At 46.8% G+C, this 16,797-nt stretch overlaps 1 protein-coding gene across 1 annotated transcript; it reads right to left on the reverse strand.

Annotated features, from left to right (window-relative positions):
• Positions 1-335: 335 nt before the first annotated feature.
• On the reverse strand, positions 336-4,884 carry LOC120840587 (translation initiation factor IF-2-like). Its single transcript, XM_042288734.1, is given in 5 exon segments — positions 336-409; positions 3,659-3,731; positions 3,733-3,986; positions 4,246-4,441; positions 4,531-4,884. Coding segments are annotated over 5 exon segments (933 nt in total). The 3' UTR covers positions 336-353.
• Between the last annotated feature and the right edge of the window lie 11,913 nt (positions 4,885-16,797).

Genomic DNA, 16,797 nt, shown 5'->3' on the forward strand with positions numbered 1-16,797 from the left:
GGTAATGTCCAGGCATCGTTTTCGATTGTTTCGGATAATAAGAAAAAATATTATTTTGACGTGTCGGTGCCCCTTTAGGCTATTTTCTTCCTGAAATAGAAGGGCTCCAGACTCCTGACACCAGACAGCAAGTTAATTTAACAGCTTAGCACCAATTGTGACCATTGCTGTACATGTTAGTAACAGAATTATTTGTTCAAAATGCATGGTTTAGCAATGAGGAGGATGAATCTGGTCCTCACCTCTCCCACCTGAACCTGCTCAAGATTTTGTTGAGACCAGGTACATGCAAGGAGTACGTCAGGTACTTTGCGCAGTAACCAGGGGAGTCGCACCTCCCGTCGCCGGCAAGATCAAGGGGCTGGTCGTGGAGCTCCTCCAACAGCTTGCCCTGCTCGTCCATCCACACCTATGGAAGACAATACTAGAATGTTTGATACTGGCCAAAGCACTGTGGTGAAACACTGCATTTAAATGTAAAAGCATGTAAGATAAAGCTCGTCAGATGGCATCATGTAATCACCTGCTCAACAGCGGGAACCAAAATGGCTCGCTGGTAGTTGAAGAAGGTCTTGCTACAGATGACTTGCACATTCATCAGACGGAGCAGGCGCAGAGTGTTGGTTGGAGAGGCCCCCGTGAACAGCACAAGCGCCGAGATGAGGAGATTCCCGAGAGCCCTGCCGTTTATGGACGGCTGGCTTTCCCAGCGATGCGAATGCCCAGTCGGGCAAGAGGTGCGCACTGTCAGTAGTGTGCCAGTGGCTCTCATAGACACGCTGCATGGGCGGTAGCATGTCTGGCACACCGCAAACAACTCTCGCAGGCAGCTGCCGAAGACGAGGAACTTCCGTTCATTGCATCCTGGCTCTCCGCAAAAGGTTCCTGCATTGCTGTAAATATTACAAATGCATAATGTTTGACAACCGCTTCTCTGCTCTGACTGAGCAACAAAAAACTGAGCTATATTGCCTCATTCACACCTGAACCATCTACTGATACATTTTGAGGGACATCCTGTACAAGGCAACCCCTGTTATAACGAACTACAATAACATTTAGCGAAATGTTTGTAAAAATTTTAACTCTTACTAGAGTCTGATGGTGTCAATGTGTGCATACATTAGCATGTGACATATATGCACCATGGTAGTAATCGTTCCTACCTGTTCTTGCCCAGAAAGATCAATTTTGTGGTGTGAAACATGCACTTGAGAAGGTAAGCAACCAACTGGAAAGCCGCTACAGTAGAGGTCTGCATGGGCCAATATTTAAAAGCCTGGCCCAGCCCTTGCTCCCGGTCACTTGGGCCCGGAACCACCCGTGGCCCACTATTGATTTCCAAGTCGGCCCAGCCCGGCCCGACGCTAATTTTCATGGGCTTGCTTTGGCCCCCTCTATTTTAGCCCAGTGTGAATAGCTCACAAATTACATGGCATGGCAGCTGGCTTGACACTGCTACACATATGTTGATTACGATACCCAAAAGTCAATGCAGTAAACATATGTTTTTGTTTGTTTTTTTTGTTTTTTGCTGCTATCATTAGTTGGACCAATCTGCGGGCCTAGGCAGCTCGTTAGGAAAAATCACCCCAATCGTCCTTTTCTGCAACCAAACCCGAGCGGAAAGGACAGAAACAAAAAAATGACAAGCACCAGTAAACAGAACCACATGTCGAAGTTGAAAAGGAAGAGAAACGTCGCGAATGGTTTGGACGAAAGACGGACGAATTTCTAAATTGCCCACTTTCCCCGAGTACAACCGAAAAGAAAAAAAAAATGTTTCCATCTTTTGTAGTGGTTTGCAAGAAATTGTTTAGGATAAGCACCCTTCAGGGGAACCTCTTCACCCATATTGTGGATGCACACACTCATATGTACGGATGGTTTACGCCTGCAAGGGTGCATATTGTGCAGGCGAGGTGCATATGTGTGCGCGCTAATGTGAATAAGTGATCGTACGCAGCGGTGCCGCCTGTGACGAAAAGAAACGCCGTACCTCTAGTGCTTTGGAAAGGCATCCGCTGCTGCGGCTGCACACACCGAACCGTACAAAAACATGCTGAACCGAAATTTTGGGTGGAAATTCTTGGCCGCAATGGCATACATAGCATGTCCTTTTCTTCTAAATGACGTTGTTTTGAGCGAGAAGGCGTATAAAATTGAATAAACACGAAAAATACAATTTTACGCGACCCCTGGTGAGCGTCGTGGAAAGCTCGCCTCGTGACGTGCGCATTCTCATTCGCCTCAAGAGACAGACGGAGCCAAGCCAAGCCAGGCGCTAAGCCGGGTGGCGTTTGTTATTGTTAGTATGGTGCCTGGAACGCGTCTCCGACTGGTGTGTTTACCGCGGCCAGAAAAGTGGTCCCTCGATTTCCGCCTAATGACGTCATAGAAGTGTCATGTCGCCTGTCGCGACCCTGGCGGCGTTCCAACAGTTGTGGTGAATGTGGCAGACGCCTGTTCTGCTGCAGGTCGCTTTCACTGTGACAGTTCACGGAAGCTAGAGCAGCCGGAAGTTGGGACGCCTAATGCGACGCCGTGACGACAGCGACACTCACGTTCGCTCGTGCTTTTTGTCAGCATTTCTACGGCCAACCGCCAGGATCGCGACAGGCAACAGCATGACACTCGCGTCATTTGTTGCCACCTTGGGACCACTTTTGATGTATGGGCGGGATAGGGCGCTAAACACACCAGTCGAAGACGCGATCGAGGCACCATATTGTTAGTATCAGCCGCTTTGAGAACAGCCGCCGAGCGAAGAATCAAGGCCAACGAACGAGGAGAATGTGCGGAGGCACCAGGGGCGCTGGGGGCGCCAAGAATGCGCACGTCAGTTTTGTTACGCCTGCTCTCAGAAGGACTCGCTCGCTCGGCCGAGAATTCACTCTTAATTCAAAGAAATACAATAATTCGGGCCCCATCCGTCTGATTGAATATCGTTTTTAGGTACAGTACCATCCCGTGAAGCCCGCTCGAGCAATAATTATGAGATTTCAAATATCGGTTCAGCATCCCTTTCAGCATTTGAGTTTGCCCTACTATGGTTCCTCTCACAACCCCCAAACTTCCAAAACACACTGCTGCTAAAAAAATGAAAAAAGTAATGGCTGGCTTGGCCCATTTCGGCCCGCCTTGTAGACTTGAATGTAAGGCCCGTACCCGGCCCGGGCCCTTCATGAAAGTAGCCAAGAAACCTGAGCCCGGCCCACAAGCTGGGCTGACCCGTACCTGTGCAGCTCTCTACCCTACAGGGGCAGCTGATTTGATGTAATGCAAGTCATATATAAGTAGAGCACACCACAATTACAAGGAGATGCTGATGCTACAAAATATAACTGAAATCAAAATAGCTACACAGCGCGACCCTGTTAGCACGAACAACGGATCGGTAGGTTTTTTTTTGTTTTTCCTCTTAGAACTGAAAAGTTGTATGTAGTCCAAACTACTAGTGCGGTGGAATTTGGGGCATAAACTTGGGACATGAAATTGGGTGCAGCCAATACAATTTTGAAGTAAAGTGAAAAGAGGTACCGATGCTGCGTTTGCATTTTTACAGTGTGGCATCGGTGTTGTGTTCACACTTACGACATGATGCAATGTGCATGTTCGCTCTAATTTAGGCCTCATCCAAGGGGAAAACCACTCTTACTCGACAAAGCCATCTTTGCTGAATGGCTCATACAGGGGGTCGTCGTCGTCCTTCTCTTCCTCCTCCTCTTCCTCTTCGTCGTCATCCTCCTCCTCCTCGTGTGAATGACTTGGGACTGGGCTAGTGGCAGGTGCCAGGACTGTCCCTTGTGGTGGCACTTGAGGGGCAGGGGTGGTGGCCGTGGTGGTTGTGGGGAAGGAGGCAGATACAGCAGCAGTGGTGGTGGTACCGATGCTGGCAGTGGCGCTGCAACTGCCAGGTAGCTCCAAAGCTTCTGTCTGAACGTGGTGGCTAGTGACGCCTCTGGCATACGAGTTTGCCTGCGTGCCTAAAGGGAGAAGAGATGTTCACATATCTGGTTTCTCATATGCTCGGCTCAGTACAAGCTTCTGCAAAATGACATTCTGGCACGCACTACATTTTGTACATCTGATATTACAATTAACAGCAATCTAGATCTAGAAAGTAAAATACAACGAAAAAAACAAATAAGACGAAGATTAACCAGGGCTGTGAGTCTGTATCGAATGTATTTTACGATGTGACGCCGAGCACGCGAATATAGGAGGGGTCTTTTTCATCCCTACCGACTGATCTTTTTCCCAGCCTTGGATCCGTTCCCACAGAACTGTCTTTCAAAACAGCCGGGGTCGGAACCTGCGGCTTCTCTTGCGGGTCGGCCTGAACCGCTGCATCGCTTGTCGTCGGTCGGTGACGGCAATGGCAGTCGTGCTCACAAGGTGCATTCCCTTCGAAGCCCAGCTCCTCAATCGGGTCATCGTCCTGCGCAATCGGAAAAGTTTCGTAAACCTCTGCTCTAAAGGTTCCGAATGCCCATGTCTACCGTTCACTGAAATAAGAGCGCCACTTACAACAAGTTTTCGGCGTTTTGACGTTGGGTCCTCCATTGAAGGGATGTTACGCTTCACAGTGGGGGGAAGTCGAAGGGAGGGAACTGCGTCGGACTTGAGAAGAGCTCTCTTCACAGTCTGCCCGGCATCCCGAAGGACGCTTCCTATACGCCGGTACTCGCGGTCGCCGTCGAAGTGTTCGGAGCACACGCGCACCCCTGCCTGACCGGGATCCTCTCTATCGATGCGCCGACACCACTCAGCTCTGAGACGTTCCTCACCCGGCAAACGATGGAACTGAACGTTTTTGAATTTGACCATAGCAGCGGTTAGACACCGGTTGGGACAATGCGGAACACCGCACGCGCTCGGCATCGTCGATGTGATCGAGGCAACGTGGGGACGTGGGTGCCGAAGTCGAACACGAGACACCAGAAAAAGATAGTGCGACCACGCCTGGAAGTCCACACGCGGACGGTTTTTGTGGAACCCGAGTAGATGGCGCCACTGAAACTAGAAAGACTACATTTTCTTTGATAATACTATACTTAGACGCGTTTATTTACACTGAAGCGGCAAAATTTATCAAAAGTAATCCTTATATTTCGCTCGAATTGCACAACTTAAATTTATTTTGAAATCTTTTTCACAATTTTCACTAATTCTCCGCTGACAACAGTGGGTGTCATGCTACAGCGTGCTGCCGAACGACGTCACTCGGTGGTTCCTTCAGCTGCCGCTCGTGGCTGTAGATGGGGGTAGAACAACAATTTTCGCTGTGCGATTACGCGGCGAATTCACAACATTTCGAAGGAAAGAGATGTTTTCTCTATCCTCCGGGACACGATAAACAAGGTAAAAGTTACAAGAGACAAATTCTTTCAATCTGAAAATCATTGCACCGCCCCTTTAAGGCCAACATGAGCCAGAATCTGGTCTTTGGTTTGTTTTAAGTCATGGCCAAGTACTCCTAATAAAATATTGAAATAACCAGTTGAGAAGACAGCGATGATACTTGTGTCACTTGATCTCCAGCTTTAAAAAAAAAATGTTTACAGATTGGCATAGCGAAGACACCCTTTCAAACAGATTTATCTCAAACAACCATAGTTACATGTGATTTATCTTTAGCATGAGTAGTTACATCGACCACGCAAACGGCACAACTTTCCTCCGGTTTTGTCCCTTCCCCTATCTTTTCTTTTGCGAAGATTGGAATTGATAAGAATAGCGTAGGCCCTGACGACAGCAAACAGAGCTTGTTAGTGGTTGTCCACACCAATTTAATCATAACAGTCTAACCCTCTTTTTTTAAGAATGCAAACAAAAAGATGCCCTCCCCCTGAAAAAAAAAAAAAGGAGTAAAGTGGATTAGTGTATGATTATAGCACCTCTAAACTCACAAAGCCTGCCAGTTCGACGACGGAGTCATAGAGTGCCTGGTCACAGATTTTGGAGCGTGAGGATTTGGTAGCACAGAGCATTAAAGAGCCATTCCTCGCGGAACCTGGACGTCAGCACACAGCTTTTGCAGTGGCGAGGACCCAAAACATACTTTTTTCGTGTTTCGCGTCCACTACGGCGAGACTCTTCTCCGTTGTATGCCACTTCATTTTTTCCATTTCGGCGACCGCTTCTCGTGGCAATCTGCCAGGTTTTGTCAGTATAAAGGAGGCTATGGTACGACATATACTGGTGTTCTGTAGCGGGGCACCATCCTGCTGTGTAATCTTTGGGCAGCCCCTTTGTCTACAGAACTCCGAGAATGTAGAGGTTATCTATACTACCTGTGACATCAATGGTTCGTTAATAGGAACACCACCGTTAACTAGAAAACTCATTCGTAATGCAAGTCCTACATAGTAAGGAACCATGTTCAAGGTCTAATTAAACAACAAGCATGGGCACTAAAGACACCCTCCTACATGGGTGGGTACTAGTGGACCCGATTTGGCTAATATTTGCGAGGCCTAGCTTGACAACATAATAAATGACATTGTTTCTGGTCACATTATTTTTTTTAGATACCTTGGCATTAGTTCTGACCTTGGACTGGTTTTGAGCATACCAATATAATGTTTGCAACTTCGCCATGGGAACCACGAAGTTCTTTCAAAACTAAATAGCAAGCTTTAAAATAAAATAACAAAAAAAATTGTACAGATGCACGAATATAATTACGATTGTCTATGCCCGTACCTGCTGGCACCCGTTTCCAGAAAAATCAACAAATACAAAAGTAATGCACATAATATACATCGTGAAGAGGCCTGCCGAGAACCTGATGAAATGCCAAGAACACATGAACTGTTAGGTTTTCCATTCACTGCATGGTTCTCTAAAGGCCCGTTTACACTCTTGCGACCTCTTAAAATTGGGTTCCTTAAAACCTCTTACAACGAGAGGCCACACTGGCACCATCTATTGGGTAGCAGTGTAAACTCGGCGGTCCGGCATATTTACTATTTCTCTTGCGCATTATCCTTTCTTTCTTGGCTCGAAAAACTTTTGTCAACGTTTTAAACAAGCCTTTCCTACAGGTATTACACACTTTTGACCTCGGAAATTACGCGAAACCTTCGCTCTTGTAAAGTGCAATTTCAGGGTCACCGCATAGATGGCGCCAGAATGCCAGTGTGTACCCTCGTCCTAAGAAATTTTAAGAAGTTTTAACAGATCTCGTCTCTCTTGGTCGTACTCGGTTGCAAGAGTGTGAACGGGCCTTAAGACTCAAGTTTTTGCCAACTGTGTTCATTTTCTTTAATCTTGGAAAGTGCTTCCAAGATAGCAGTGCCCATGTATCCTCCCGAAGTTGCTGGTGCATGCTTGGGACACCTCGGAAGCTTCTGCCGTTGACATTGGAAACCTGTGGACGCACACATACTGCGGTTCTATCCTCCAGCCAAGGCTACCCGCTTGCGCTTGCACAGCTTTTGCAGTTAGTTCATGCTGAGGCGAGACGAGGTATAGTGGCATTTGCACATTCAAGATATCAAAACCCACCACGTGTCGCTCCGAGCGGCATGATGATGATACCCAAGAGCTATTTCGCGTATGGTCTATAAAACCTATATAATGCACGATGCTGAACCTTCCAATTTCTACATAGTTTAGAGCCGGGAAGGCGGACATGCAGCAAGGCACGCACCTGCAGTTGCATCCACTTTGACAGGTGTAATGGGCTTCCCTCCCACGGCGCCATACTTTGTCACGCCTGGAAGGTTGGCCTGTCACACTCCTATTGACCAGGTCCTCGCCCTTGTAGAGGCACCGGGACAACAGGATCAGCAGCGCGAGTCGAACTTGGCCTTGCCTATGGCCCTGTCAAATTTTTCTTCTGGTCGGGAAACCCCGCTTCGGAGGTAACACTGCAAGTGTAAAGATAATCATAAATAAATAGGTGATCAAGCAAGTTTTAGTACAGGTATAGTGCCTGGACGTATTCTCCACTGGTGCAATTGCCATCTTGTTCCTCCCATGTATTAAGAGTTGTCCCAAGGAAGCAACAATGATGTTACAAAACCGAAAGTGTCATGCTGCCGAAAGTCTGCAGTTGGTCTTCAAACCTCTAGTGAATAAGACAAGCAGGCACAAGTGCCGCTGTCATCATGGCGTCCCAACCTGTTACTGTGAAGTGACTGTGGACTGTCGAGGCACCGTAAAGAATGGTGCGGCAAACACACCGGATGACTAACCCCACCTAAACCCCCTTGACGAGTTTGTGCTAGTTTCGTAAGTGGCATCAAAGCGCCTGAGCAGGAGGCCCGTGCAGGACTTGGAAGCAAATGGCAGTGTAGCCCTGAAATGAGAGGCACCTGGAAGTGAGTGGCAGCACGGTACTCACTCGTGGCACGTGTCTCTCGCTTTCAGACAATTAAGGCTGGACCGCATGTAAGCGATTTAGTGAGCAACGAGACGAGCATCGGCAACAGCAACGGAGATTTCTCACTGTCGCTTGTAACGCTGCTCGGTCCTTGAATTACTAGAAAACGTCGCTCATCACATTGGTCGCTTGCTCCAGTTGCTTTCATGCAGTGTGCCTCATCGTGCGGCTGAGTGATAGCAAAAAGGGTCGCCATCGCTTGTTTCGTCGCTCCCTTCATGGTTGTCAGAACTTGCAAAAATGTGAAGTGCGAAATTTATGTTGGGCTTTGTCCATGCCCGCTCTCAGACTGCTGCTGGCAGACCTTTGGGTTTCAGTGAAATACGACCACATGGTTTCTCACTCTGCTTATGTACTGAGGAGGAAAGCTGACGAGGAAGTAGTTGAAAAATCAGTTCATGATCTCTTCAAGAAAGTTGTTTGAAACACCTCATTTTCTGTTGTTTTTTTGGCTGTCTACAGTGCCGTCCGACGGCACTCCACCCGTGCCTACAAGTGCCGTCCGAAAGAAAGTCGAACAGCACATGTATCCCTGGGGAGCTCGTTAACCAACCCCCCACATACATTCATGCCGCCTCGCGGCAACAGTATGCGGCTGCTAATTACAAAACTATTAACCTACTTGGCCCCGTTGCACATGACGCCTCGCAGCGTCCAGCCCCTCTGTCCCATACCGAGCCCCGCTGTCCCCCATGTACCTCCGGAAAGGGACGCCCATACCATTTTGTTAAAGGGGCCCTGCAATCATATTTAAGCGCCTACCTTCTTTGTAGTTTCCACGTCTCTCGGGGTTCGGGCAAGCCAGCGGGCACGGAGAGAGTAACTAAATATCAGTGAGTCATATTTTAACCGGAAGATGCGGAAACCTCCTCCATTTACGAGGGCGACCGGCATCGCCGAAAGCGCGCAATATGTGACGTCTTTGGTCCTGGGCTTACCACTGGTCAGAGCCGCTAGAAGCTTTTTTTTAGTCGAAATACAAAATATAAGTGTCGCGAACCGTTTCAGTTATGTATGAAAGTAGTTTTTGTTTGGTAATTTAGATCAGAAAAGAAACAAATGCAGTTTATAAAGTATGGAAACAAGAAAAGACTCGTCGACAAACCCCCCACCAAGCGGCGGAAAAAACGGCGCATACTAGAAAAGGCTTGTGGGATGAGGCTCCAACGAACAGTGAGCGTAGAAAGGTCCCGAATGTATGCGGCGGCGCTGCGGTCGTATACCGGATCGAGGATTCGACCGGTTCCGAGCGTTCCGAAGGCTTTCAGCACGAGCTTGGCTGGCGATTTGGCCGTTTGGCGGTATGGCAGCACGAAGTGGCTCCCGTTCTGAACTGATCTTAACACCGTGTTTGCTGTAGTTTGTGGCCAATGAAGTGTTATGCCAAATTAGTCCTTAATCGCGCAGCAAATGCAATGCAAGCCGCCCTGGCCACCCGCCTCATACAGCCTATCCAGAATATGCTTTAGTGGCGCCCTCTCGAGCCGTCGACACGGAGTGCAGCAGCCGTGAGCGCTCGATGAGCTCACTACTCCTCTAGTTCACGGCCACTCAAGCCAGGACCTACGACGTCATGAAAGAGGTTATTTTTTGTTTGTTTTTGTAATTCTAAATTGCCTATAACTTTTAAAATAAAGCGAAATTTGAGAAAAGATTAAGTTACTACGTTCAGTGCGCTCATGTTCGGTGCAAATTAAAAACCAGTCAAAAAGTTGTTGCAGGGCCCCCTTTAAGCAAAGTTTCGTCGACAACATCCTTTTTTTTTTTCCCCAGTGTTAATGGTAAAAAAGAAATGACGTAAATATCGCCAAATGCCTCGACAAAACAAAATGTTCGAGAAAAAGATTTTAAAAAGTAAGCCCACACTGTGGATCGAATCCGGGTCCGCTGCCTATGAGGCGAGCTATGCTACAATTTCCAATAAGCTACGCTACAACGTCGAAAAACTCGTTTTGACAATTCGCTTTACATAAGACATTCGGACGGCACTTGAAGACGTGAGTGGAGTGCCACTGCAAGGCACCTGAACGTTCTGCAAGAGTGCCGTCGGACGGTACTCGACACTAGATTATATATATACCGGGTGTTTTTGCGAAGATTTTCAAAAATCCTAAAAATTAGGGCGATTGAAAAACGAAGAAACTCTCTTCGGGAACAAACTACCAGCCACGGCGGACGTCAGGAATTGCCAAAAACCTACTAATTAGCCAGATAATTAATTAAAACTTGTTCATTAAATTTTTAATTAGGGGAAATAGACATATGGTTCCAATTAGAAAGTTGCTGAGCGTTATCGAAAACCACTAAATCAGTCATTTTCAGAAAGACTTTGAGCGCGTGAGACGAGTAGTAGCGCACTGAAGTTGCCACTCGTGGAGCAGGTACAAGGCTAGCGTTTGCGGTAAGGCGCCCGCGCAATTTTCCCACCTCTTATCTAGCCCCAGCCTTGTACCTGCTCCATGAGTGGTAATTTTAGTGCGCTACTACTCTTCTCAAGCGCTTAAAGTCTTTCTGAAAATGACTGATTTAGTGGTTTTCGATAACGTTCAGCAACTTTCTAATTGGAATCATATGTCTATTTCCACTAATTAAAAAGTTAATTAACAAGTTTTAATTAATGATCTGGCTAATTAGTAGGTTTTTGGCAATTCCTGCCGTCCGCCGTGGCTCGTAGTTTGTTCCCGAAGAGAGTTTTTTCTTTTTTCAATCGCCCTAATTTTTAGGATTTTTGAAAGTCTTCGCAAAAACACCCGGTATATCTTTTTGTAATTACTCAATGCGCGTTTTTTCCCACAACCTTCACAATACACTACAGCCAGAGGGCTACCAAATAACTGCAACATATACAGCATTTTGTATAAAAAGTTTGTGCCCTAGTCAAAAAAGACCTCTTCGAAAGCAACATCAACAATGCAGAGAAACGAACCTGATTTCGAACACCCGCAGTGAAAGCAAACGGGGTGCAAATACGAGCGCCAGCACATAATGCGGTCATGGGTTCCGCGAAACACACCGCCTAGTTAGGTGGTACCACAGCCGTACCAAGGCGCCACCCGATTTGTAGAACTCGCCTTGTCCACCGATCCACGAGATAAAGCTCCCGATAGACTTACGAAGTCCCGTCACCCCCTCCGGCTTCGGTGGGACCTTCGCCTCTGTGTGCGTTCCCGCAATCTGCAGCTGCTCGCTCAGTGACAGGCCGTGGTGACAGGTCGGTTGCGGGACTTCCTCGGGAAAAGCTCGAAGGTCATCCCATGCGCTAAGCACGTGTGCGACAAGGAGCCCCACACGTTCGCCGCGTTCGCCTTCACGCTTCCTGCACACACACACAAGGACACTTCACAAACACTCCGAAAAGAAAGCACTGAAGAAGTCAAACGAATACAAGAGTACTCACCAAGTAGACACAAAACCCACAGCTCGGTCCACGGGCACGGCGACATCTGAGACACTTTTGTTTTTCGGAGAACGTTCTTCGAAGGCACTAAAGGTGCTAAAGGCCTGAAACAGCCCGAAAGTTTGCAGCTTGCTTTGTTTTTGATTTTGGTTACGCTGGCGATGGCGTCGCGGCCGACGCGGCGACGTTCGCTGGTTACGACGAAACTCATTTGACTCAACGTGAATGTTTCTGTTTTAATCGACATACATTAGAACTTTTAAACGTAAAAAAATTTGTTTAAACATTTATCTAATTCTTTGTAATGAAGTATGTTGGTTGTGTACTAAACTGAACCTTGGCCTGTCTCAGCTTCGTCGTATACTAAACTGTAGCTTGGCCTGCCGCAGCTTGGTTTTATTTCAACATGGCGGCGACAATCGTTGCGTACTGTGTTGTGCTCAACCTATTTTCTGTGCATTGGTCGTCCTGTTAGCCACCTCCTGCAATCCACATCAGCCGCAAGCATGCTGTCGGAGTATTGTGTGCCCGCCGGAAAGAATATACAGTCTTCTCGGAAGCAAGGCTGCTACTAGGGCTGCTTGGATCGTGGCTTGGGCGTCGTCGGCTCCCACGAACCGCTTCCGCGAGCCTCACGTCGTTTGCTTGGTTCCTTTACGTTTCCGGCGATGAATCCCCCAGCCTTGGCCTTGGCCTCATCCCTATAGGACCTAGCTGGTGAAAAACAATCTACGACAACGCGGCGTCTTCGGAATGCGATTGCTACAATCAGTGGCTCTTAAAAAGCTCTCTGTGTGTGTGTAGGCGTTGTAAAGAGAGCTCTTCGGTGTGAGCGCTCTTACCTTTTCACAGTGCGCAAACTCTTCTAATGGTTATTCAACAGGCGGCGCTGCGAGACGTGAGCCTTCGGCGTTGCTTCAACTCGCAGTGTGGTGGTGTGGTTCTCAAAATGGGCACTTATAACCATTTTCATACATAGCGTGCAAAGCTGTCAAAGGTACTGAAGTGGTGCGCATGAAAATACAGAAAAAAAAAATGTGTTCCTGGGCGCGTTTCGTGGACGAGTGGTAGGGCTGCTCTGGCGATACCGACGTCTCGGCGGCAGTGGTTCAAACCCACTGGACGCGCAGTTTTTTTTTTTTTTTTTAGCCATTTTTTGTGCAAGATTGTGCGCATTGCCGAACTGCATATTTCGATTCCTCCTTTCTTCTTGCTATTTATTTGTAAGTCGCCGAGAGGCCACATTTCTACCATCTGCTCTGCCGCTTTGCAAGTGTTATTTGCCTGCAGCACCGAGTTAAATATTTTTTTCGTGCAGCGTGGAATGAGGAATCTCACTGATAGCAGCCTTGCCCCAAAATTTATAATAGGACGTCAATCGACAATAGTTGTGGCCTGAACAGCTTATTTTGAAATAGCTGTCAAGGGTAGAAATCCCCCTCTCGGGGTGCTTGCGATGCACCTTGAGGCGAATGGCGTTGTGTGTGAATTCGGCATGCTTGACAGTCCCCGTGCTCGAAACTTCTACATGGCGAGGTCTTCGCTTCGGGGACGCCAGCTTTCCAGATAGACACTGCGCCTTGTACTTCGCGACAGTACGGGCGCACACTCCGGTGTTGTTGCTGACCGTCTCCAGGACTTCACGACCGACTTCTCCGGGAAACGCGTTCTTGTACTCGCGTACACGTTGGCGATCACCTGCTTGCACTCTTTCAAGGTCTGCGCACAACGAATCTTTGAAAATATCCGAGCAGGAGAGGTACTTGAGCTTGTTGCGTAAGACGCTATCTTCTCAAAACCAGCCAGTGCCACACAACCCGAAAACCCGCAGCTGCTGCCGCACGGACGAAAACGAAAACAATTTAAAGTAGTTTACATTATCTTTTTCTTTTTATTGAAAAAAATTTGTGCTCCGTCGAAATCATAACACCACTATCAGTTTCTAGATCCAAGGAGGCACCTTTTTCGACTTTTTTATAAGTGTTTTCGCAGGGGACGCACTATTTTATGGGGTGAACGTGGACACGGTCGGCGATGCAAACCGGTGCGCTAGCTTTGACTGCGTTGCATGCTACGTATGAAACGGAGTATAGTCTTGAATAAGCTGCTGCACCTTCACTCGCTCCCAGACACGCACCCCACGACAGTTCTAGAAATATGTAGAATGCAGACGCATTATTCGGTTTCGAATAATGTGCACGACGCGAAACTTGTTGAATCTCGTATAAAACGAATTCTCAAAACGAGTACTCGCAGGTGTAGCTATGTGGAAAGGTGCCCGCTTCTTACGGAGCGAACCCAGGTTCGATGCAAAAAATAAACATACGTTTTTTTTTTTTGTTCTTTTTTTACAATTATTCTTGAGAAAAATGAATGTCGACGAAACTTTGTGCATTGTTTTTTTTTCCTTTCCTTTTTAATTTTTTTTTTTTTGCACAATTATTGAAAATAAAATGTCGACAAAGCTTTGAACTAAATGGTGTCGGACTCCCTTTCTAGAGGTGCATAGGGAAACGGCGGGGCTTGGGTTGCCGGATGGACGCCGCGAAGCAGCATTCATACTTTTTTTTTCGGTAGGGCAAATGCTGCTGACCTGTGACTCCCATTGAGAAGGGGAAGAGTCAAAACAGAGTCACACGAAAAATTGACTCTCTAAGAGAGTCCTTAAGTGTCAAAGAGAGTCGTGGAAGCAGTGACTCCCTTTGGACTCCTTTTTTTCTAAGAGTGTATGATATTTATGTACCAAAATGGGACTTTTTTCTTGATACTATAAAGTCTATATTAATAAATCAATATTAAAAATACTTGAACTGTTTTATATGTATTTTCTTTTGTAACCTAAATGTGGAAGGAATGTTTTAATTTTGTGATTCCGTTTGGCGCTAAACTAAACGGCCAAAAACTAAAAACAAAGCGCGATTAAAAATGTGTGCTACCAATTTTCATTTTATGAATGGTTATGATTTTTATATTAATACGTATCGTGTATGTAACCAGAACGAGACTGTGTTGATTGGTGGCACGTCTAAGGACAAAATATCTATATCTTGCAAAAATTTTACCGTCTACACCCAGGACACGTTTTGTGGTTCCGACAATTGTGTGGCAAAAGGCATAGATTTCCCGCTTGACGGAAATGCCTACTGACCGAGCCATTCAATCACTGGAGTCTTTACCGTCACTGATGCTCTTTCATAAGAAAAAATGAAAAAAGAAGTGTAGATCGGCAGGTCCGTCAAATGACTGCAGTGTCCACAAGCCAGCAGTGATTTCGCCTTTGGGCGAGCGGGGCGGCCTCATGTCTGCTTGGACTGTTCCATTGCTCGCTACCGTCAGGGTGCCATTCTTCGCCTGCCGACAGAGTGGCATTCACACGAGATATGCCACATTTTGCTTGTTCCGTGCAAGTTTCATGAGCACTGTGTGTACATATATGTGGACCTTGATAACACTGAAACCATCTACAGACCGAACCTCGGTCTAAATACAAAATTTCGAACTTCTCTCGAAAAAGATTTATTTGTAATTTAGGGTTAATTATGTCGAAGTTGAATATGAATAAAAATGACAAACTTCTTGTATTGAAAAGACGAGAAACACTAGACGACGCCCAGCTGCGTGAATACCCACTCTACAGAGATTAATTCAAGACGGCAATCGCAGCCGTGCGCGAACAGCACAGATAGAAAAACAAACACTACAATAGAAATACTCGCTACGACGTGCCGTGCGGAAACAAAGTCATGGCTTGGAACCGGATTGAAGTGGCTTGATTTATTGGCTTTTAAATAATTACGGCAAGATCCAGCGTTTTCTTTTTATTTAGAGAGTTATCCCGTGAGCCATTCAAAATACTCTCGGAGGTATGACATTGCTGAAAAAAAAAAAAAAAATCAACATGCTGGGAATAGTTTTTATTGCTTAGGCAGTCACGCGAATTTCCAGACGTTCAAAACGACCAGTATAAAAGACGGGAACGCAGAGCTCGGGTGTAGTGATCGCGTTAGTGTGCGGTTGTATGAATGTTTGTATGTGCCAAGTATATGTATGCGCTCAATGCAGCTTGTGCTTGTAGTGTTCGTAATGTGTCTACATGTGTGTATAATAGAGGATCCCGAAGATTCCGATGCGCAATGGTGGCGTGAGGAAATAAAAAAAAATGGTAGAACATGCACTGGGCGGTACCTAACGCCATCTATCCTAGCTACTGGCAATTACTCTGCTTGACCGTGTCATCTGGTAGCAAGCGATCTAACCTTCATTCACGCTACGCGATGAACAGCGGCTTCGAGTTCCTTCTTTTGAGAGCGGCTTTGAGAGCGCCATTCCTCCGTGATTGACAAGGAAATTGCGACTCAAGGAACAGCAAAGGTAAGACGTAAAGTGCGCGAAGTAACTGGGTATCGGTTGTCTCCGTTGAACATCGCAGTGCTGAGGACGAGAAGACTGAGTAACTGCTTTTGAAACGCAATTTCTGTAGCTGCGGGGGGAATCTGGCTTCGGAAATAAACACAGTTCGCGGAAAGCTCGCGTTACGCTTTTATTTTCTGCTCCTTTCGTCCCGTACAAGAGACGCAACGTCCTCGTTAAGCCTTATTGAGCTCGATTTGCTCGATTCGGGGCCGTCATAATGAGATGCAGGTGACGGAGGAACTTTGCTCCCCTGCTTCAGAGACGAAAGTTTCTCCCGTTCTAAAGATATATAGGTTAGAAAACCGTTCCTTCCCTTAGGGAGGACTATCGATGCCCTTTTTTTTTTAAGAGTGCGGCGTCGAGAGTTCTGCTGCGTGCCTCGCCGTCAGTAACGTTTTCAGAAGGCTCACAAAGCTATATTCTCTGGCTTGCCTCAATTTAAGATTGCAGCTCTTTTCTCAAGATGTTTCGTTGGTTTTTGGAAGTGACTATATAAATTAGCTTCTCAACTTGTCCCGCTGTGATTTACTGCTGAGATGCCCGGAGGTGGTGGACTCGTTATTAGAAGGTATGAAGACACTACACCCCTGGACTA

The sequence above is a fragment of the Ixodes scapularis genome, unplaced genomic scaffold (genome assembly GCF_016920785.2).
Source record: "Ixodes scapularis isolate PalLabHiFi unplaced genomic scaffold, ASM1692078v2 PGA_scaffold0__279_contigs__length_252992795, whole genome shotgun sequence".
Classification (NCBI taxonomy): domain Eukaryota; kingdom Metazoa; phylum Arthropoda; class Arachnida; order Ixodida; family Ixodidae; genus Ixodes; species Ixodes scapularis.